The following is a 23,770-nucleotide window of genomic DNA, read 5'->3' as shown; positions in this document are numbered from 1 at the left end:
TAAGAAGGATTCTGATTTTGTGTGTGAGGCTGCTTTTGTCTTTCTTATAGGAATATTTGGGTTGTTTGTTTTTTGGTTTTTTTTTTTTTTCTGTCATCCGAACTAAACAGTCATGGAATATATGAGAGACAATAAATGTCTTTACATATATTGCAAGAAAAGGATTTTAACATGGTCTGATTATACTGATACAATAAGGGTCCTGGCCTAAAATCAATGCAGCCATAAGATTTTCAAAAGTCTCTGTGGCATTTTTGCTTGACTGTACTAAACACTTGGAAAGTTCTCTGATCAGTAACTTTTAAAGTACTGATAAAATTATTTCACAGAGAACATCCAGCTTGTTGTAACAATATTTTGTTCTCCCAAGCTCACCACACCACTTTTTGTGATTCTAGTCATTATAAAGCAGCTGGCACCCAAACAGGGTGGCTGGCATCACTCTCTCAAACCCCCGACATGCATCAACTGCAGCTTCACAGCTGGGGCTATTCATACCCCAAGTTTCACGCATAAAAGACTTTTCAGCGCAGTGAGGTTTACACAGCAACGCTTGGGGCCAAAGAGCAATAGGACACTTCCAGCACTGCTATCTTCATGTCCCAGTGTCAGAATTACAGCAACTGGCTCAGTCTCAAGCTTTGCTTTTTAAAGAGGAGGAAGGGAGTACAAAAAATTACAAGGCAGGGAGGAGGGGGCATCAGCCTGTCTGCAATAAAATCTATTTGACAAGTGGAAATAACATCCATACTGTATGTACACTCCCATCCCAGTTAGAAAGAGACCTAGGGTCACAGAGCTCTGGAGACTTTTTTTTCCTCACTTTTTTCTTTTTTCTTTTTCTTTTCTTTTTCTTTTCTTTTTTCTCTTTTTTCTCCTTTATTTTTTCTTTTTTGTTTTCCTCTTCCATATTTTCTTTTTTCTCTTTCCTTTTCCTTTTCCCTTTTCTCCCTACCTTCTCTTTTCCCCTCTGTCCGCTTTTCTCTTCTTCCCTCTCTTTTACTCCTCCCTCTCCTCTCCCATTTCCCAAAGGAACACGCTCCTCCGCGAGCCCTGCCCGGAGGCTCCCTGGCGGAGGCCTCACTCCCCGCCGTGCGGGGGCGCCCCGCCGCCACGTCGCTCCTCTTCTCTATGCATTACGGTAGGAGGGCCGCCGCGCCTCTTCCACCTGCCACCGGCCTTTAAAGTGGAGGCTGGCCGGGCGGCGCGATGACTTGGGTCCCGGGGCGTTCTGCGGTCCCGCGGCCGGAGCGCGGCTGCGCCCCCTTTTCTTTTAGGGGGACTTTTTCTCCGTCGCCCTCACTCGCCTGCTCTTGAATTTCCACCCTGTGGTAAAAGACCGGTACGAGCGAGGGCTGATTGGCCCAGGAAGTCCCCATGCCTGCGGCGGGTCACCTGCGCGGCTCTGCCGCCGGCCCCGGCACGGTTGCGGATTACCGCGCCTCCGCGCCCCTGTCGCGGCCGGGCGGCAGCGGGTAGTGCCGGCGCCGCGGCCGCGGGCCCCTCCGGGGCAAGCCATGGAGCCCGGCGCTCCGCTAGATCTGCGCGACGTCGAGCAAAAGCTGGGGCGCAAAGTGCCCGAGAGCCTGGCGCGGCCGCTGCGCGGGGAGGAGCTCCCGGGACGCCCCGCCGCTGCCGGTGCAGCCCCTGCGCCACGGCGCCGCCGCGCCGCCGCCTTGGCCCGGCTGGAGACAAAACTTCAGCTCCTGAGGCAGGAGATGGTGAGTAGCCGGGAGCCGGCCGAGGGGCCTTGCCGCACCGCCTGGGGCGACTGCAGCCTGCCCGCCCCGCCGCCTCCCTTCCGGCGGCACCGGCCCGCCGCCGGCAGTGCTCTCGAGGGGGTCAGGTTTCCGCCCGCCCTTGGAGCCGGCTCCGGCGGAGAGAGGTGGTGCTGCCCGGCTCCGGGGAACAGCCGCCGCCTCGCCGCGGTCCGGTGCGGGGATGTGCAGCCAGGGTGGCAGGAGGGAGGCGGTACCCTGGGTGCTGCCCGGCGGGAGCGGTGGACTGCTCTCTGGACGGCGTGCAGCTGGTCGGCTGTGACTCGCTGTTGGCTTCTGTTCCTCTGACAGCTCGCTGGAAGTACCGAAAGCTGGTGTACCAATAGACGAAACAGCGCTCTCATCTCTCTGTTGCAAATGCCTTTCTGCATCCCACCTGCTCCTTACGGGTGACTTACACCCAAAGAGACACTAGATGTTTTCAGGCTGAAAATTTGACCTGGTATTAAGTAGCACAGTTTCTGGACAGAGATCTTCAGAGGCTTATTTAGTTCGAAACAGGCTGCAGAAGATGCACAGTAATTCTTACACAAACAACCATTTGTAATTTAGCTGAGAGGGATTTTTGGGTTGGTTTTTTTTTTTCCGTTTTTTTTTTGTTGTTGTTGTTTTTGTGTTTGGTGGTTTTGTTGTTTTGTTTTTTTGGTTTTTTTTTTTTGCCAGTGGTCTGTGGTGGGACTGTGCTGTATTTAGTTCAGAACTTACAACTTGTTTACTGTTTTAGCCCAGGAGCTTCTCCTGCTTGGTATGTCACCATTTCAATAAACTTATTTTTTGATGATGATGTAAAATGATAATGCTGGCTCTATTTTTTTAATGCAGAAAAAAAAAAAAAACAAAAAACACCCCAACCCTCTGCAATCAAGTGAGCAAGAACTAGTACTTGAGATGTGTGAGCATAGTTGGCTTCCATTTCTACTGGAGTGTAATTGTTAGGTGAGGTCTCAAAAGAGTTTTTGTAGTAGCAGTTCTTTACCTAGCTTTTGCCACTAAGCTTATTTGAAAACAGTATGGAATTTGATCTTGCTTGGAATGAGGATTTTGCTGGCAATATATTCAGATGGTTTTATGCAACTATCTTGGAACTTGGCTGTTTACAGCAAACAAAGCAATCTCTTCCTGTGTGAACAAGCATAATTCCATACCATCAGCTGCTGTACAGCCTTGCCCATAAATAAGTAAAAGGTGGGTTAGTAAGAGTTTTTAAAGTATAAGCTTGCTAGGGGAAAAGGAAAATAAGGAAAGGATATTCTGAGAGTTAACAGCCAAGATAATGATGTCAGTCTGGAGAGATAATTTATAAATCACACTTGCTATTGTATAGCTTCATATGGTTTAAGAGATTCTCACAAATCAAACTATTGATGTATTTTAATCTAATGATCACTGTGGATTTCAATTTGAACGCTAAGTTCTATATTATCAGCGTAGGTCATGTTTGTTTTTTTTTAATTTTAAGCCTGCACAAGGAGTGTAGAGTGACCTGCAGGTAGCATGTCATGTAAAACTATTAAGGATGTTGGACCGAAAAGGAAACAAATAAGGTAGGCAGAGTTCTTGGCATGACTGTTTAGACATGACAGTTAGGCTTGTTAATGAAGGGGAGGAAAAGTGACTTGCCCTCATCACCTTTTCCTTTTGAGTTGTTCTCTTCACCTACTTCATACTTGCAAGTTTCATGTCACAGTCTTCAGTTTGCCTCTTCTTTCCCCTGCCACAGAGTTTCCCTTTTCCCTGCGTACCCTGAACATGACCATGTTTTAGCCCTAACATCATTGATCGCTCCAGTTCTTTGTCACTTAGTCAGACTGACTTTAACATCTGAACTCATTGCTCATGCTAAATAAGGGGAGTTCTGCTACATACCTCTTCCTGTTCGATTTCTGGTCTGTGTATGTCCATGCTCTCAGCCAGTTCATGTAATCCAGAGCATGAAAATGAACTACCTGCCTGGGGTTTTTCTCTGCTCTCTGGTGAGCAAAGAAACTGGTTACTTAAGGATTTTCCATTATCGTTAAGGATTCTTCTTGTTCTTAGTCTGTCACCTTCCCCTATGCCATCTTCTTTTTGACATTTGTACGTACAGATATTATCAATTTAAGAACAGCATCAGGTAAAAATCATACTGTTTCTTCCTGTGTGTCTTTATTTTTTCCTTCTCCTGCACATCATTCCTAAAATAGAGCCAAACTTTCTATCTTCTTGTTTCACATCTTTGTAGCATATTATTCTTTGGCTTCACTGCAAGGTCTAAAAGGCCTTAAACATGTAGAAAAGTAGTTTATAGCTGCTGCAGTTGTAAACAAATGCAAAGGGAAAATATTAAAAATTTAAAAAAATGTCATCGCGCTTTTTCTAGTTGCACTGTGATGGCAGTTTCTGAAGCCTACTCACTGCACTTTGGATAAGCACGTCTGTGCTTTTTTTTGCTTACTTGCTTCAGACTTGAGACAAACCTCTAAGTGTTTATAGAACAAGGTCATTCAGGCTCTTTTTTATCTATGACACTGATCTAGTCGTGTAACATACTCAGGGCTGGTTACTGTGGTGACACCTTGATCTTTGACTCTGAGTGGTCCTGTCTCATTGTCTTCTTGTATTCGTGTTTTTGTTAATGAAGATATTTTGAACAGTTTTTTGAGTTTTTGTGTTTTTTTTTTTTTTAAACTTGGCCTTATACAAATTGTGCAATTATGCAGCTTGACTTCTGTCCTTTCCCACAGCTATTGTTTGTCACAATGACTGTGCCTGTGCTGACAAGTTTCTACTAAATCTGACAGAGTAGTTTTATAGACACTGCCTTAGTATGTTTTGACTTATCATTATGTTTAAGTAATGGCGATCCCAAACTTCTTTGCTGTATTAAGGATGTATTTTACTGTTAACTATGTTTTCTTGTCACTTTGCAGCTCATAGCTTCTATAAAATACCTCTGAGTTCCTTCATCATCCCATTGTTAGTCCCCTGACAGTAAAGAACAAGGGAAACACAGCTGAACCTGTTTGTAAAGCTTGGAAGTAGACACAAAGCTTTAGCTCAAGCAACATGTAATCCTTCCAGTGACCAGAGTAAATTCAAATGTACAGGAGTGAAAGCAGGTGGAAGTTTTTGTTTATTTAAAACTGGAGGGCCATCTCCTTTTCTGTCAGTGCACACTTTGTCCTTCCAAATAAATCAATCTTCTGTTCTTCCACCCATCTGGTTTATGAGAAGCTAGTACCTATCTTGCTTCAGAACAAAGTAGCGTTATCTGTTGAACTGGATTACTTAGGAGGAAGAGAAGAGATGGTGTAAGCTTTGAGAACTTTCAGCAAGTTGCCATGTCCTTAGGCTGGAAGAGGGTGAATGATATGGTGGAAGTGATTACCTCTCCTGTGTCATCTGCTGCAGGGGTTGTTGAGAGATTAGGGTATTACTGTGCCAATATTTGACTTGGAAATGCTGGTTTTTGACTGTGAGTTAAAGCACCTGACAGATTGGTGGTGGGTGGGTGTGGCAATGAGGCTTGAATCTTGCTTCTTCAGATCCTTTTGCTGTTCCCAGGGTATGGTTCTTTTCCCATTAAGCCTGATATTTTAAGCCTGATTTTGCTGTTAGTCATTTGAATCACATGCGAGGCACCACGGAGTATCCTTCTTGAAGTGTATACCTGCATGGCCAGGCCTCCTTTCCCTTCTTTACCTTGTTTTCCCCCCCAAGGCCATGATGGATACTGTATTAAATCCTGCAAACCTTTGGGGCATAAGGCCATCAAGTAAGAGGGACAAACAAGACATAATTGGCAGTGTGGGTCAAAACACTGAGCTCCGGTCATCCTAGGATATGATGAATGCTTCATACTAGCCAGTATGCCGTTGATTTAGTATGAAATTTGTCACAACAGTAATGTTAAACTCTTGGCTCCTGTGGTATTTTAGGTGGAATCTTCTATCGGGGGATTAATAGTAAACTCTTATAACTGCAGTCTTATTCCAGTTGTGTATCATGCTGCTGAGGTCACCACTCAATATGTATGACTTCAACAGCTACACACTGCAGTAAATAATCAGGTTTGTTCTGCAGGCCGAAATTATACTGCTTCAAAAGCCTCATTCCTCCCTCACAAGTTCTAGGGTTACTCAAAGGGAGATTTTCCTTAACACATGAAGAAAGTTTGTGGGCTTGCTTTTTTTCATTTTTGTTCAAAAGTTTCCCAGATCAACTTTTTATTTTCTTTTTGAAAGCTAAAAAAGCCAAATCAAGGGTAGTCTGTGTTACGTGCTGTAAAAAAAAAGTCAGCATGCTTTGCCTAAAACTACTACAGGCAGAAGAGGTAAACTGTGGCCTGGAATTGAAGGGTGAATGGCAGTGCTGGGACTTTAGGTGAGAGTCCTTCCAGTGAACACTATTGAGGATCAAATATTCATGAGTTTGAAGGCCACACTGGGTATTATGAGTGTAGCAGGTTTTAGGGTGAAGCAATAAAAAAAATATATAAACAATCCTATTGCCAAGAGGCTGAGTGTGTCCGATTTAGGCTACAGCTATTTGGGGTAGAGACTTATTCCTGTGCTCTCTCATTAGCTGAGTTTTCTTCCCTTTGTTCTCCTAGTTCTATTTTAGCATAACAATTTTTAAAAGGCTAATTAGCATGGAGTCCTGACAAAATGAAGCAGAAGTAAAAGTACTTTTTACTGATTGGAATGAAGGCAAATACGATCTTTGTGATGCGAAACCTGTGCTGTTTTTTTTTTTTTTTTTTTTTGTTACATACCCTTAGCATGTAAATGAAGGCACAAGCTGGAGGGCAGAGCTGCTGCGACTCTATTCTACCATCTTCTAAAAGTTTGGACAACTTCAGATTTGCTTAGATTTGTTAAATCCACGATTGTGGGGGGTCTGCCTTTATTAGTTTCTTTAAAGGACCTTCTTGAAAAAGTCAACAGCTGTAATGTGAAACGTCTCTAACACATGCTGTAGGTACAAGCCGCTAAATTCAGTGTTTTGTATGATAACATCAATTGACTTAACTGAAGCCAAGAACCGGTTCAGTGTGTCTAGTCAGCAACGCAAAGCCGTGTATCAGATGCTGGTTTTCTATTAGATTAATTGAAATTTTCGCTTAAAAACTTGATTGAAGATAAAATCTTAAATATAAAATTACTAGTGGCTAAGCCTCAAGCCTACGTAGGAGAGTTTGATTGAGCTTGGTTTCCTAGCGAGCAGTTATTCAGTGAATTACTAAATGAGTCTTTTCTCGGAAGTAGAAAGGCAGCATACAGAAATAAAAACGCACTTATTTCTCCAAGTCCTCCTGAAAGTTCACTAAAAGAGGAGGTAATCTTGGATCTTGCTAATGAGTTCTCTCCTTCCTACCCTCTGATTTGCATGATGTAGTAGAAGAGTTTGTAATTTTTACATATAATGCAGATTGGACAGTGATAGCAAGATACTTGGGTTAAAAGGGGTTTGTAAATTGAACCATAGGGAAAAAGATCAAATCTAGAAAGAAAAAAATCTCAACCCAGTTATAGTACCAGAACTTTGCCAAGTTTTTCATCTTTCAGACCATCTTTGGAAGGACAAGGTGAGCAAGGTTATTTAAATTAATGCATATTTAAGTGTATCTTTTTGACTGGCAAATCTCATTCAGTTCCTGACAAAAGGATTCGAATTGTGGAACATCTTTATGTTGTACTCAGTCAGTGCTTATGGCTGTTCTCATTCAGCTATAGCAGCCATTGAAGGGTTTTGAGTCCCTGGGAAGTACAGGTGAATATGCTTACATTATTAGCTGCTGCTGGACCAAAAGTCTGTGGAAATGTTGCTGATCCCTTACCTAGCAGCATCAATGTGAGATAGAAGTGCTCATGTATGGATCATCACAGCAGTGTCAGAGATATTTCGAGATTTCCAGTTAGACTGCTCATGTATGGTGGGACACTTGCCAGTCCTTATTTCAAAGAGTATATATTATACTTTGATGTTGTTTCTTTCCTGCTTACTTTGTTTCAAGGGAAGAGAAAGCTTTTCATCTTTGATGGTGCTTTTTAAATTCTGATTGCTGACAATTTTTAATGAAAAGGCATAAAGACTAAACCCCTTCTTCAGAGACTGCTACAGTTAAGTGACTTATAATAGCTTTTAACAAAGAGATTACAAACTTTCTGATGAAATCAGCAGAACAGTATGATTTCATAGGATAGCCTGGTTTGGAAGGGATCGCCAAAGATCATCTGGTTCAGCCTTTCAGGGAAACGGGACCCTGAATGAGGATGTCAAGCACCCTGTCTGCGTCTTGGAAACCTTCAGTGATGGGGACTACACCATGTCCCTGCGGAGGTTGTTCTAGTCATTGATTGTCCTCATTTTAAAAAAAAATTCTTACCTCAGGGTGAAACCTCAAGATGAAACAATAGGAACTGTACCTGTTGCCTCTTTTCTTCTCCACATAGCTCCTTGTGAAGGTAAAGTATCTGTCCTCTTTGTAGCAGCCCCCTAAGTACTGAAATACCGTGGTGAAGTTTCACCCAAGACTTCTCCAAGGAGAAAAGACCTAAGTTCTGCAGTCTTTCCTCATAAGGCAGGTTCTCCAGCACTTTGATCATCATCATTTTGCGTGGATACTTTGTTTTCTGTGGATACTTACAGCTAACAATAATTAAAAATTACCTTATGTTGTGTAAGCAGAAAAAATTAAATGAACAATACCAAATATGTGTATTGAGGAAGAGGTAATGGCCAACCAGTGCCTTTCTACTCTTCAACACTTTCCCCCCAACCCCAATGGTGAATAGCCAAAAGGAAAATAATACATTTTCAGTTAATTTTTAAAGGTTACAAGATCTTTTGTCGGTTTGCTGCCTTCAAGCTCAAACCCCAGTAAACTTTCCGCAATGGACTTGTTTATTTCCTGCGTATTTCATTTCTGTCTGGCCTGGAAGAGAGGCTGGATACAGGAATCTGGAGCAAGTGAGAATGAAGTTACAGAAGTAGAAAGACAGAGGACCTGAGCAGTTGAAAAGCAACCAGAATTTAATTAAATTGAGTGTAATTTCTCTCGGATTTTCATCTGCATTTATAACCATGTAAATTGGGCATCCTAAATGTCAGTAGTGTCAAAAGAGAGTTCTCAGATTACTGTTTTTAAAAGTAAAGAGCTCTGAACAGAAAATTACGGGCAATCTCGCAATAAAAGGGGAACTTTTGTTACGAAGGCAGACTTGTAATCTTTATTTTCCAGCCATCACTCTCATATGTGGGGCTGCTAATTATGAGCAGGCAGCTCATAATTAGCTGGAGCCTGAGATGGCATCAGCGGGTCATTTAGTTTCTGAATTTGATAAGTCTGTAACTATTTTGACACCAATAGTAAGACCATCTCAGATTGGAGGTTCTGTGCCACACACAGTCTAAAACTGTCTGTCTAAATATTTTTTAAATCTTACTGAAACACAGGTAACAGGCAGTGTTTGAAACTTCAGCATGTTTTTTTGCGAATGCAAACCTCCTGTACTGGAGATACATAGGAAAGCGATGGCTACACACTGTCATGATGCATAATTAGCTTGACTAAATATTGGTCTAAAATAGCTGAAACAAAAATTGCCCTTTTCAGGCTTGTCAAAAAGCTATTGCATTATTTACAATGCTGAAGAAACTGTTAATGGCAGCTGTTAAAAGCAACTGAAGAAGGAGGCAGGAGAAAATTGAATTTGGACTGAAGTGTGAGGGTGTCCATCAGCACAGAAGTTCTGAAGAGCACAATTACCCAGTTTGGGCTGATTAGTTTACTGAACAGACAGGTAAAACAAAACAAAACAAACCCACCCCACCCCAAAAAGAAGAAAAAAAAAAACACAAACCCACCCCACCCCAAAAAGAAGAAAAAAAAAAAAAGAAAAAAATAAAAGGAAAATATGCACCCTCTGTAAGACTTACATATGTCTTACATATATGTTGCAAACTTGCTGATTAAATCAGCCAAACAGCATGATTTTCATAGAACAGCCCATGTTGGAAGGGTTCTCAAAAGATCATCTGGTTCAGCCTTTCAGGAAAACGAGAGACTATATGTTCTTGCTGGGAAACATCCAGGTCACTTGAGCTGTTCTGTCATGCTGTCCTGTGGCCTTGTACATACTGTAGTTGTTTTCAAGCACAGTTTTGAAATATCCTTGTCACTGGGTAGAATCACAGAATGGTTTGGGTTGAAAGTGACCTTAAAGATCATCTAGATACAACACCCCTGCCATGGGCTGTTTTTTGCTCAAAGCCCTGTCACAGCTTTTAACATGCTTTCTCTTTGTCATCAGTCATTTACAGCTTAGGTGTCAGTGGGTGTCTTACCATGTCTGTCTTTGTCTCTGGTGAGAGCTGGGTTCTGTCCAAAGTGACCAGTGGTCACATAAAGGGCTCGGGTTCTGAAAAGCTGTTCAGCTATGTACCTGAGCAGTTTTGCATGCATCAAGAAATGCTTGACTGTGTTAGGGAAGTGTGCATGACAACCATCTAGAAGGAACCCTAGTCTGAAGGATGACCAAAATAAGTGTCCAAAATACATCCAGAGGGTCTGTAAGCCACCTTGTGTTACAGCTCTGAAAAGTATAAACAACACAGCTCAAGTGTTTTCGAATCTAGAAACATATTTGGATGGTCAGTTATTTTAGAAATGTCCTGTGTTGTGTCCCAGTGCTGTGGATGAGCATGTGGAATAAAATGTGTCTGAGGGTTCTCCCCTTGAAGCTGCACCAAAGAAGGCTTCCCTCTTTCCATAAGAGGAGATAAGGAAAGGACACTAAGGAATATATATATGTCAGGTGTTAAAGTATGCAACCTCCCCCAGAGCTTTCATGAGCGTGGAGATGTGCTATGCAGCTCTAGTCTCGGCAATCTAATCCTTCTCTTCCCTTTGAACTAATCGGGCATTTCTTAATACTTATGGTTTGTCAGGAGAACGGTATGGCACATTTGTTAATTAACAGGAAACACAAACTAGCTAAGCTGCTAGGAGAAGTTATGTGAATGTTTCATTTGCCACGGTGTAAAATAAACTCTTCTCAATACTGTAAGGCCCTGCTGAGTGTAATGCCAGGTGAAGCTGAAGCATTTAGTGCCTGTAAATCAATGTTAAATTGGTATTTTGACTACTGGGAATTTCAGATTTTATAAACACTCTACTGGCTTAATTTGTAATTTTGTTTACTGTTATTAGATATCAGCTGCATTTATGACTAAAATGCTTCCAGAAGGACAGTCATTTTATTGCATTGCCGTATTGGCCATGAAACCTTCTTCTCTCACTCATCCCATTATATTGTAACAAACGTGCTGAGTATTTCCAGGCTCCCAAGGTGGAAGCAAAGATAGAACAGTTCTGTTGCTTTCCATTTTTCTGAGTATTATTTTTTTTTCCTGTAGGAAGGCATAGTTTAAAGAAAAATTCTATTCAAAATGGTAGTACTGCTTTTTGTAACTCGTGTGGTTATGGGACATAGCAGACATTGGATGAGACTCTATACTGAGTGTTTTCTGAAAAGATTTTTTTAGTCTAGAAAGCTTGAGATTCCGACTTTGACCCTTCAAATAATTATAAATGACTAGGAAAAACAGTTCTGACAGCAAGGAGGAAACTGTGAAGCGTTTCTATGTCAGAACGCTCTTCATTGGTTTGTCTCCAGGAAACTAGTGAAGTGAGTATCTAGCGTCCTTCCTGGGATAAGACTAACACGTAAGTTTGGAAGCATGCCTGGAGAAGGACTGTTCCAGCCATGTCGCAAGCCTGAATTTGTTCTGCAAGTTTGGCTGCTAATACAGACTGTTTTCGCTGTTGGACAAAGCCAAATGATGTGTGTTGAGAATAAAGTACGTAATGATAAAATAGTGGCAATGTAGTGTTTTTATGTAGTTTGGTACTGAAAAAAACCTTTCTGTGGTCAGGGAGGTTTTCTGCCTAGCAGTAGTTGTATGGGTCTAATAAATGTGACAAGGTGGAGAAGTTGTTCAAGTTTTACAATGTCTCTGATATAGACTATTGTTCTAGTCTTCTCAAAACTATACAGTTATGAGGAGTGAGCACAAAGCCGGAGTGATAATTTTTAGATGACTTTTCCTGATCCATAACTACAAATGCATTTTGCCTTCACAGTGTCACCTCAGCAACTGTCACAGTTAATGGACTGTCCATGTGTTGTGGGCGAATTGTGCCATACACTGAAATATTTTAAGTCTAAAGTGGTGGCCTGTGGCAGATTCCTGCGGTTATAGGAAGAAACTAAATACCGCAACAGTAGAGGAGAAAGCCTCTTTGCAAGAAAAGAGCAGCATGTCAAAGTAAGAATAATTTTTCTTCAGTTGCCCATGGAATTTGCATACTCCTTTGTTAACTCCTAGCACTAGCTGCTGTGACTGGAGCAATGGGGTGGAGGCACAGCTGCTGTTTTCCCCATAGGCAATGAGGTGGCTCACAGTGACCATTCTGAATTCAATTCATAGAGCTGGTATCGCAAAAGCAAGCTTGAATTTCAAGAAAGTTCAGATTTGTCCCCAGTAGTAATATTGTCATGTCTTAGTTCTGACTTAATGGAACAAGTTGGTTTTTTTTTTTTTGTGTGTGTTTTTTGTTTTTTTTTTTTTTTGTGGTGGTGGTGGTTATGTTGGTTTTTTTTTTTTTTGTTTGGTTTGGTTTGTTTATTGGTGTTTTGTTGCTTTGTTTCTGGTTTTGGTTGGGTTGGGGTTTCTCTGTTTATTTGTTTTCCTTTTAAAAATAATAATGAGGCAAGGAACACTGTCGTCTTGGTAAAAACAACATTTTCAAACTGGATCTTCTTTGATTTGTTAGTTCTAGGCTTTTAAACATACTCCCACAGTGCAGTTATTAAAACCTATTAATTTTTGAAGGGATGAGCAGGTCTGGAGTGCCCATTAGTCAAACCTAATTCATAAATAAACAGATATGTTTTCTGGGTTTTTTGCATGGTATTCTGAAGAGCATGTTTTGGTCAAGAGAAGCATAAGTAAGGCAGAGAGTGAAATCCAGCGAAAAAAAATAAATCTAAATATTGCTGTTGAGCCCCAGTGCTGCCTCATGTTGGTGGGAAAGACACAGTTCTGTGCTGTGGCTGGTGTCCAGAGCATATTAGAGCGATGCTGTGATCATCCGTTAGTGGTAACACTTTCTGACACCCACAGCTGATTGTTATCACTGAATATTGACCTGAATGTTTGCAGTGGTATTATCTTGTCTGTCAACATATGTGAGTCCCTACTATGGATTTTTCTGGACATTTTCACCTCTGTCATACTAGATACATTTCTAAGGTCAGATGCTGCTTTTATGCCAGCAGTATGAGATACTTGGAAACATGCAGTAAAAACTTCCCATCGTATTAGAACCTTTTTGCCTTTCTCAAACCCCAGCATTTCCTCACTGCTCACTCTCTTGTTCATTCGACTAAGCTCTAAAATAACCAGGACCCTTTTATAAACCTTCCTTTTATATTCATTCATACTCTTGAGGCTGGATGTTTCTGTCTGAATTCTATGGTGCATCCATATTGAAAAAGCTGATTTAGCATCTTTTATTTGGGCAGGAAGTTATGAAACAGGGACTTAGCTAAATAACCAACCTTTATTTTTTTCCTGCTACTTGCTCTCTGATGTACAGCACGTTTCTCTCCAATAATGACTGTCATATCTACTTAGCAGGTATTTAAACTGTCATTTTTCACAGTAAAATAAAGAGATGGCCAAAAAATTAAAATAAACAAAAATATTTCCCCCATGAGAATTTTGTGTTACAGTTAAGCGTACAAGAGACCTCAAATAGTGTGATCTGAAAAAAAAACACAAACTGAAACCCCACAGCTGTACTCTACTGAGTGAATTATTCATCCAGATCATTGAGATTTTACTAGGTATTAATGCAAGCAGCAGGCTGACCACAGATATGCCAAAGAAAAGGATCATCCATATTTTAGGGAGGTAGAGAAAGGCCTTGAGATGCACTATTTTGTTATGGAGATAATGTAATTAAACAATTGCACAACTTGGTGGTATGCATTTTCCTGGTAAGTCTGAAGGGGATTAATTAGTATGTATAAAATTTATGTATTAAAATAGAGTGTTGTAAGAGAAGTGTAAATCACCAATACTGTAATTTCCTATACCAGAAGATAACCACACTGGCATAATATTTTGCTCATAGACTTGCAAGAAATTTCCTTGAGACCTATTCATTAATGTATTTACACTCATTGCTTACTGAGCTAACTTGTTCCCTCATAAAGGAGCTCTGCCTCCTGACTATTCAGGTGGTGGCTCACATCAGACCTGCCCACTTCCTTGCTTTAGCTAATGGTAAGCTCTGCTTACAGGAGAATTCTTTTCTTGCTGATGTGAAATCACACTTTCTTCTTCTTCCCAGTTAGAAAGCACTGTTCACAAAGTTATGTTGCCTGCCAAATTGTACAGAAGGACCTGTAGAAATATTTATTGTAAGCATTTTCTGCAGGATAGTGCTGGGACTGCAGCAGGTTGAAACAAGGTCATGAGTAGGCTAGAGGTTTTTAAACTAGCAAGGTCAAGGGACTCATTATTTTTTTCCTCCCATTATTTTTTTTCTGGAAGGCATGCTAAGGCACATGAAAAACAAGGTGCTTGGTGACAGCCAGCATGGCTTCACTAAGGGGAAATCCTGCCTGACCAATTTGGTGGCCTTCTGTGATGGGGCTACGGAACTGATGGACAGGGGTAGAGCAGTGGATGTCACCTACCTGGACTTGTGCGAAGTGTTTGACACTGTCTCGCATGACATCCTTGTCTCTAAATTGGAGAGATATCAATTTGATGGATGGACCACTCGGTGGATAAAGAACTGGCTGGATGGCTGCACACAAAGAGTTGTGGTCAATGGCTCAATGTCCAGCTGGAGACCAGTAACAGGTGGTGTCCCTCAGGGATCGGTGTTGGGACTGGTCTTGTTCAACATCCTTGTTGGTGACATGGACAGTGGGATTGAGTGCACCCTCAGCAAGTTTATCGATAACACCAAGCTGTGTGGTTTGGTTGATACGGTGGATGGAAGGCATGCCATCCAGCGGGACCTTGACACACTTGTGAGGTGGGCTGATGCCAACCTTATGAAGTTTGACCATGCCATATGCAAGGTCCTACACCTGGGTTATGGCAATCCCAGGCACAGCTACAGTTTGGGCAAAGAAGAGATTCAGAGCAGCCCTGCGGAGAAGGACTTGGGGGTGCTGGTTGATGAGAAAATGGACATGAGCCAGCTTCAGTGTGCGCTCGCAACCCAGAAAGCCAATCGTATCCTGGGCTGCATCAAAAGGAGCGTGACCAGCAGGTCGAAGGAGGTGATCCTGCCCCTCTGCTCTCATGAGACCCCACTTGGAGTATTGTAACAGTTCTGATGTCCTCAACATAAAAAGGACATGGAACTTATGGAACAAGTCCAGAGGAGGGCCACGAGGATGATCAGGGGACTGGAGCATGTCCTGTGTGAAGATAGGCTGAGGAAGTTGGGGCTGTTCAGCCTGGAAAAGAGAAGGCTGCGTGGAGACCTCATAGCAGCCTTCCAGTACTTGAAGGGGGGGCTATAGGCATGCTGGGGAGGGACTCTTCATCAGGGACTGTAGTGATAGGACAAGGGGTAACAGGTTAAAACTTAGGGGAAGTTTAGATTGGATATAAGGAAGTCTTTGCTGTAAGGGTGGTGAGGCATTGGAATGGGTTGCCCAGGGAGGTTGTGAATGCTCCATCCCTGGCGGTGTTGGAAGTCCAGGTTGGACAGAGGCTTGGTTTAGTGTGAGGTGTTCCTGCCCATGGCAGGAGGTTGGAAGTTGATGATCTTAATGTCCTTTCCAACCTTAACTATTCTATGATTCTAAGTAAGGGTGCAGACAGAAGCCAAAGACTTAGTAACTGCTCACTTTCTGAACAGCCGGGACTTCAGTGATTGTGATGAATGCTGCCTAGAAATCTACAGTGAGGGTTTTAACAGTTTTGGAGCTTTCAGAAGTAAGACTATAAATAATATATTTTGTAAAAGAGGCAAAAAATAAGCAATCAAGATAACCTCTGTAACCTGCTACAATGTTTTTATTGCGACTCATCATGGAAGTACAGCTGAGAAAGTTCAGTGTGACGTGCTCAACTTGTAGAAATAAGCTATATCAGCAAACTGCAACTGCAAATCAACCATGGCTCACAAAAATCTAGCTTTTGTATCTGTAGCTTTTGTATGTACTCCCTTGTCTGAAAATTGCCACAAGTCTAAAAAACATAAGGAAAGAAATGGGAAAATGTTCCAGCAAGTGTTCCAGAACGTCCCATAAGTCCATGCTGAAAGAAATCAGATACGCTAAAAACCCTGTTGGTCAATATATATACCACTGTTGACTGAAATTTAGTTTAACTGTATCATCAAATGAGGTAAAACACAGTCAGACATGGCATAATGACAAACACTGGAGCACCTGTTTCAAGTCACTGACAGTCTCATCTCTGCCAGACTTTGATCACCACCTCCACTGTTTATGTATATGAAGAAATTGAACAAATGAGAGACCTCACATATAGTGTCAAGTTGATTGGGTTAGACTGAATTATCGTTGTGCCTGAATTAAACCAAGCTAGTTGACTTTGGAGTGAGGTGGACATGGAGCATTCCACAAGCAGTTACAGATCCACCTGTGCGTAGATGATCCCTTCCAGCACAGGTAGTAAACCTGTGCTCTTATGCTCTGCAGCATAAAAGCTCCTTGGCTTTTTGGCAGGTGATGCTGAAGATTACATTCAAATTCAGAAGTCATTCTAGGTATTCTGCTTTTTCATCATGATCTTGAAATAACATTGCCCAAAGTGGCTTAATTACATGAAGAAAACAGTGCAACCATCCTCAATCAGTGGGGCAATTTTGAAGTAGGCTTGAAGAGGTTTAACATGATGCATATGTGCTAATTAAAGTACTATGAAGCTCATGCACAGCCTATTAATCATTCTGTGTGTTTAAGGAGCACACATTGTTCTTCATCTGTCATTTGTGGTTATATTTTAGACATGTTAAATAGAAGAGAAAGCATTTATTTTACTCACTGGTGCTAAGAACCTATTTTAATGATACTCTGAGCTTCCTAACCTTCAAGTAGCATGCTTCATGCCTTATGGTGGTTGCTTAATAAACAAAGCCCGTGTGTGTGATCACACTCATCCCTGTTGTAAATGTGGTAGCTCAGTGACTCCAATTAAATAATGCTTGCAAAATATTCTGAATTTTGGATTTTGAATAGGCTGCTTATGGTCTTTTTAGCATGTTATGTATATTCTCCTAAAGAATTTTTTTATGAGGTTTTATTGATGAGTTTTATATCCTTTTATATCTGCTTACAAATTTGTATCTCCATAAGACTCAAATAATTCATCATTGCCAGCCAATGTTTATTTGATTTTTCGTACTCTCACCTTTCTCCTTGGGAATTAATTTTTTCAGTCACTTTAAAAATTATTACTCGGTGTTTGTATTAGCAAAAGTAACACCTGGAGAAAGTAGAATAAGGTTAGCTTTTGTGAAGAAAGAAGCTTCTCAGAATCCAAACCAAATTATTATTTAGACATTGATTGTTAGAGGAGTTACGTTGATTGGTTGGTTGGCTTTATTACATCTCATGTGAATTCCTGGAATTCATTACTCCGTGGAAACCTGAGGAAATCTGCCTTTAATAAAACAAAGGGTAAGTAGGTATAACTGAATAACCATAAGTCTGTTCATCCTGAATGACACAGGAAATAAATGAAATTGAATGGGAAAGTGGAAAGCTGTCTTTGACACACCCTAGAAAACAGCAGTAGTGTTAATATTCCTAAACCGAAGTAATCACAAACATCTCTTTGGCTGATGATGATGATGAGGGAAAGATTCGACTGGGTTGAAATTCTCTTTGTAAAATGGGCAGTAGAGCTTTCTGATGTCCATTTCATCTAACTCTTCATGTGCTAATTCTCTTCTGCAATACTGCTCATACGCTGAACCTCTGAGTGTCTTTCAGTGCGGTACCGTGTTTTGCTACTGTTTCCATCCAACTTCCATTTATTGTGGAATATCTATTAAAATTAATACTGCTTTCGAAACATGGATTCTATAGTTTCCAACCCTAACTCAGCGTCTTGAGTCCTGCTTAAGATCCTGTGCAGAGCAGAACTTCGAGCTGAGTGACTTAAATAGTACCTTGAATCTATTAACTTGTGAGTTTAAGATTTTGTATCTTGTAGAGACTTATTTCACTGTGCTTCTGCCTTGGAAGGAAATGCCTTATTATTCAGGCTCAGTCACTTCCTTTCCTTTTACTAGTGGGCTCTTTACAGTACACAACTTCAAGGTGCTATGAAAAAAATGAAACTAATATATTTTAAATAAACCTAGTAGTATCTTTTCCTCAGACCACATTTTAGGGTTATCAGTAAAATCCCCGCAGACTTCTTGTAGTTAAAATAAGCAGCAGCAGCATGTGACCCCAGGAATCTAAAAGAAAGCAATCTGCAGAAAGGCACTAGAGTTGCAGACATCTTTGACAAATTAAAATGATATATTGAACAGAATATTTAGCTTTGTCATTTTTGAAGGGGAAGGGGACCCTCTGTGTTTGTAGCTGATTGGAAGCCAAAAATAAAAGTGACCAGGCTAGGGACAGCTAATGCCCTATTTTGAGTGACTGCCAGGAAGTGGTAATTGTCTTTGTTAACAGCCCAGGTCACTAAGAGTTTTATTCTAAAAGCAATATCCTAGTCAAGTCCTTTTTGAAAAACACTCTTTATATAAATAAAAACCCCATGAATATCTGTATATATCTGTGTATACATATATGTACACAGGTGTCCATATGTTTGTATATATAAAAATCCTCTTGAATTAATTATTAGTGTTGCACAAGTTGTTATGGAAGACCATAGGCTAGTTGTGTAAGGAAGAAATAGCTTGTTAGAACCACCAGTATGAGAGGGAGGGAGGCACAGAGAGGTACTTAAGCCAGTTGCCTGTTACATATCTGAAGATCTGGTGTTATCTGAATGCTAATCTGTTCTGTCCACCTGTGCTGCCAGACTGCATCAATTGAAAGATGCTGTTGCTTTAATTTAATTCTTTTCTCTTGCCATGAATGCCTGATGTTAATCATTTATGATCCTTGCTGGGACCTGTGCTAGTGGGAATGTACAAACTAAGCAAAAAGATATAAAAGCTCTCCGGTAACCAGAATTTGGTTTTTCACTCTTAACACAGTTCATTTACTCTGTAAACCTCAAGTTTGTGCTGAGGACTAATACATGATACGCCGCACCTTCCCTTTGGTGGTGCGGTGCTCTACCTTTAACTCAAAAAGCAGCTTCATTCAGAACAGAAGCTGTTCTGAAATACCTGTATTAGTTATGATTGATACATTCTGTTTAGATTATTTCTGGAAGGCACTTGTGCCTGTGCATAAGGAATCGAGCTGTCAAACATGATGAGATTTAATTGTGGTTAGTCCCTTTAGTTGAACCATCTTGGAAATTACTTCTTTACTCCAACAGTTACATGAGTTGCAGCTAGGTAAGTGTGTATGAACTAATGTGATTGTCTGGGCTAAAGCAGATAAGAGGCAAGAAATGTCGCAGTGGCATTTATGTGTTATCAAGCAGCTGATAAAGTAATCCCTATTAAAGAAAGATGACACCTGGTGGACTACTTTTTAATGTTGCTGTAGGAAAATCTTAATATGTGAGACTTGGGACAACATGGTAGCTTGGAGGAGGAGATCTCGAGTACACAGGAATGCAAAATTTACTCCCAGCAAGGCTGCTGCACAGAAATGTTGAAACTGTGCGTGTATTTAGAACAAGAACAAAATAAATACTTCTCGTGAAATGAATCTGAAATATATGAGATGTCTATTTTATCTAAAAGGGGCTGTTTCATTAAAAGGGTATTGGTGCTAGCTCTGTTAAACATTTCCTTAATCAGCCTTTTGGGCAATTTGCTGTCTCTGAGCTTGCATAAGCAAGTTGCTGACGTCTGATGTTGCATTTAAGTAGTTGGATAATTTACTGCTTTCATGGCAGTCTAGTTGCTGAGCAAATAGTTTGTAGTGATTTATGAATAGGAGTAGAGGAACTCGCTCGAGCAAGAGGGCTAAAAAATGGTCAATCTGTTTTCAGAACCTCATATCTGAAACAATGATGGACAGTATTGTTAAAACTGAATGGTAAAGCTGTTCCGCACGGTACGTGGTTGGCTATGTTAAATCCTGTAGTACTAGACTGAGGAGAATTCAGAACTCATTCTGGGGACTGTGGAAGGAGACTGGGAATGCATATGTCAGTCTGTTGCTAGAAAAGGTTGAAATACGCCAGCCCTAACTATTCTGTAATTCTATGACACTGTGTTAGTGTTGCATTAACCCTGGCCGATAACTAAGCACACACTCTCACCAACAGACTGATGTCCAGCCAGCCCCCGAGCAATGTTTGCATTGGAAAGACCAAGCCCACAGATTTTATTGCTGAGCATGACATTATATGGCAGGGAATATCCCTTTGGTCAGTTCTGGTCTACTTCCACATCTTTGCCCTTTCCAAACATCTTTCCCAGCCCCAGCCTACTTGATGAAGGTATAGAGTGAAAAACAGCAAAGGCCTTGATGCTGTGCTGTCACTGTTCAGCATCAGATGAAACACTGTTATGCTCTCAACACTGTTTTAATCACAGATACAGAACATAGCACCATACTGGCTGCTAGGAAGCATCCCAGCTAGAGCCAGTACAATATTGTGCAGTATCTGACAGAATAAAAATACATAAAAATAGCTTTTTGACCAACTCTACTGCATCACTGTAATTTAGGATATTGAGAAAATGGTATTTGTGTATGGAAAGTACCATATCCAGATTGTACTCTCGGCAAAACAAGGTACAGTCTTTGCTTCCTGAGAATAGTGATTCCATCCCAGTCCATTGTGTATGAACAATACAGGTGCTATATTTCTGTGTAACAGTTGTGGACTTGGAGAATAGCATAAAATATCTATTGTCTGGCATCACAGATTTTAATTGTTTTCTTCCTTATTTCTCAATTGATTGAAGATATTCAAATATTTGATATACCGCATTGTCTTTTTTGAATTAATAATCTAGAAGTTAAGATGTTAGTGCCCTATGGAAGAAAAGCATGCAGTGTATGTGTATTTATTAGATATAATGGCACACATTTTTGTAAAGAAATACGCTCAAAATAAGTATAAAAGAAAGTATTTTCTAAATGCTTAAGTATAAAGAGTGACATATCTGCATCAAGTATGCTTGATTAGTACAATTAAAAGATGTAAGAACACAGGTAAAATACGACACAAATTGCGTACTAGACATAGTATCCCTGTGACTTAATCTGAAATGACTGACATGTTTTATCCAGTGGTTTTAAGCATGCATGCCCTATGCTGACACTGTGGCAAAAGTTCATCTAGGTAAAGGTTCTTACTGTGGAAGTGATGAGACTGGAAGTGTGTTGTGATGTTAGACATTCAGTGGTCCTGAGATGCTGTTGCAAAGGTCACAAACCGGCATCTTCTCACAGTATGGGTGGAAGTAGCTTGTGCCTCTCTAAAGTTGGTCAAACCTGGAAACTTCCTCAGTTCTTCAGACTGAATTTTCAGTATTTTCACTTGTGTGATGAATAGGAGGTCACACAGATTTTTATTGACTTGTGATAGGCTGTGATAACATCACAGCTTGTGATGTTTCAGATAAAAAGGAAAAAAACATGAAATAAACCCCTTGGGGATAACCTTTATGTGTCATCTCACTATAGAAATTTGAGGAAAAAAGTAGCTTATAAAGTGTCTGTTAAGGAAAACATGCAGTCAGTTAACTTCACAATATCTGTGAAATGCAGCACTGTAATATTGCTTTGTGCTTTATGATTAACACTTCTCTGTGTATGCATCAGCACAACAACTAAGTTGGAAAGTAAGACTTTGTCCTTAATGTGTATGTTTTATTTAGGTTTGGGGTTTTTGAGCAAATTGTTGCTTTTCTGGTTACTCTGTAATAAGTGGTTGATGGGGAACTCATCTTCAGCTAATGGGTTTAAATAATTTCAAATTTGTAGTTTCAGTAAGTTCAGTATTTCAACTCTCAGACGTTTATACAGCAGTTTGCAACCTAAACTGAGGGGCAGTATGAATAAAGTTGCAAGGCCACAAACCTTTTTCCAAATTATGCACATCTGAAAATTTTAGATTGCCCAAACAGACGTAAAATAAGGGTAGTTTAGGGTGGATGCTCAGCTGCCTGGATCTGCTGAGTAACCTAGCATAGTTGGAAATGGGGTTCGTCTTACTTCTCTGAATAGTAAAAAGCTATCCCCAATAGTTGTCGTAGCAGCTGTGTTTTTTATATAAATGGTGTTGTACTGGTGTGTGTACAAGTCTCGTCATTGACTAGTGTTCATGTTAATGGACTGCTTGGGTAGTCTGATCAGATTCCCACTTCAACTTCATTGGAAGTATAGCATTAGTATAGCAATAGTTTTACTTTTTTTTTTCTTTTCCTAATTATTTAAACATGTTTGTCCTAGATGTGAAAGGTGGATTTTTCATGTGCTTTTCTAACACATTCATTGCCTTCAGCTTACTGTGTAGAGTTTGATTTTGAACAAAATGAGTAATTTCTAAAATCACTTTTGCCTTGTAGGTTAATCTCCGAGCCACTGATGTCAAGCTTATGCGCCAGCTACTCATAATCAATGAAAGTATTGAATCAATCAAGTGGATTATTGAAGAGAAGACCATTGCCAGCAGAGGCAGCAGTTTGAGTGGCAGCCTGTGCAGCTTGCTGGAAAGTCAGGAGACATCCCTTCACGGCAGCTGTAACAGTTTACAAGACTGTAGTGACGGGCTGGATGGAATATCAGTGGGGAGTTACTTGGACACCTTAGTGGATGACGTCCCGGGTCACAACACTCCTTCAGATATGGACAAGTTCAGTGATTCTTCTATTATGGAGGACTCACAGCCTCTGCATAAGCATCCCAAAATTGATTCTGATGAGTACTACTGTTTCGGTTAATGAGAATACGTTCCACAGGGACACAAATGCACTTGTACTTACCCTTTTTCTTTGCTGCTATTTTATTTTGTGTGCAAACCTCCCAAACTTCTCTTGGAAGTAAAACATAATATGATACTTCAACTCCACTTCATAACTTGTCTATTGCTTCTAATACATTTTCTCCTTGGTGGGTTGGGCTTTCCTTCTCCTTTTGTTTTTCTTAAGTTATTGTTGCAATTTTTCATTTTTGTTTTAATTTTTTACAATGCTGTATTTACAGGTCTTTGTAAGTGGTGAAGGTAAAGCTTTATCTTTAAAATGAGACATCAGGGAATGAGATCAACAATTTTGTATTTGTTGGCAATAAAGTATCATCTTCTAATAAATATATGTTGTGGTAAATTTTCTTGACTACCAGGTTTGGCCTTTCCAGTGACACTGTTCTTGTTGAGCCTTAAATCTGAATCCTGAAAATACCTCTGCAGAATGTATTTTCCTTTTGTAATCGATGATATTTGATTCTGTTAAGCCGTCTTTGGTTGGAATACAAAGTATCCTAAACTTTTCTGTGTGAAGTTTCCTTCTTCTTGAATATTCTCATCTTTGTTGAATTATGGTTTTAAGTTTTGGGCTTCATTGGTGTCTTGCAGGGATGCATTCCAATACTGGAAGCTCTGCATGAGTGTATTTCAGTTTTGTACTTCACACCTTTCATTTTCATTGAACCTACTGTTTTATAGGTGCAGTTTATATCTGTAAAACAAAAAAAAAAAAAAAAAAGAGGCATCCCACATTAAAAAAAAAACAAATCTAATAGTTTGGATGCTAAAATTTGTCAGCAAAGTTATTTAAAAAATGTAATATAAAGTCTTGATTCGAATTTTTACCTTGAAGTTTTGTGGGATGTAGATGGCTCCTG

The 23,770-nt window shown here is 40.4% G+C and overlaps 1 protein-coding gene across 1 annotated transcript; it reads left to right on the top strand.

Annotated features, from left to right (window-relative positions):
• Window positions 1-1,182: 1,182 nt before the first annotated feature.
• Window positions 1,183-23,412, top strand: LURAP1L (leucine rich adaptor protein 1 like). Its single transcript, XM_065661776.1, has 2 exons — window positions 1,183-1,721; window positions 22,495-23,412. Exons 1-2 carry the CDS (start codon window positions 1,518-1,520, stop codon window positions 22,867-22,869), a joined length of 579 nt encoding a protein of 192 aa, XP_065517848.1. The 5' UTR covers window positions 1,183-1,517; the 3' UTR covers window positions 22,870-23,412.
• The last annotated feature ends 358 nt before the right edge of the window (window positions 23,413-23,770 follow it).

This window comes from Lathamus discolor, chromosome Z (assembly GCF_037157495.1).
Source record: "Lathamus discolor isolate bLatDis1 chromosome Z, bLatDis1.hap1, whole genome shotgun sequence".
Classification (NCBI taxonomy): domain Eukaryota; kingdom Metazoa; phylum Chordata; class Aves; order Psittaciformes; family Psittacidae; genus Lathamus; species Lathamus discolor.
The sequence above is the reverse complement of the archived record's forward strand: the minus strand, read 5'-3'. Positions and strand labels throughout refer to the sequence as shown.

What these genes read in the sequence shown, in the direction of transcription:
- LURAP1L (XM_065661776.1), top strand. Translation starts at nt 1,518, where the DNA reads ATGGAGCCCGGCGCTCCGCTAGATCTGCGCGACGTCGAGCAAAAGCTG. An exon ending in AGCTCCTGAGGCAGGAGATG is followed by an intron (nt 1,722 to 22,494) that starts GTGAGTAGCCGG and finishes TTTGCCTTGTAG; the next exon opens with GTTAATCTCCGAGCCACTGA.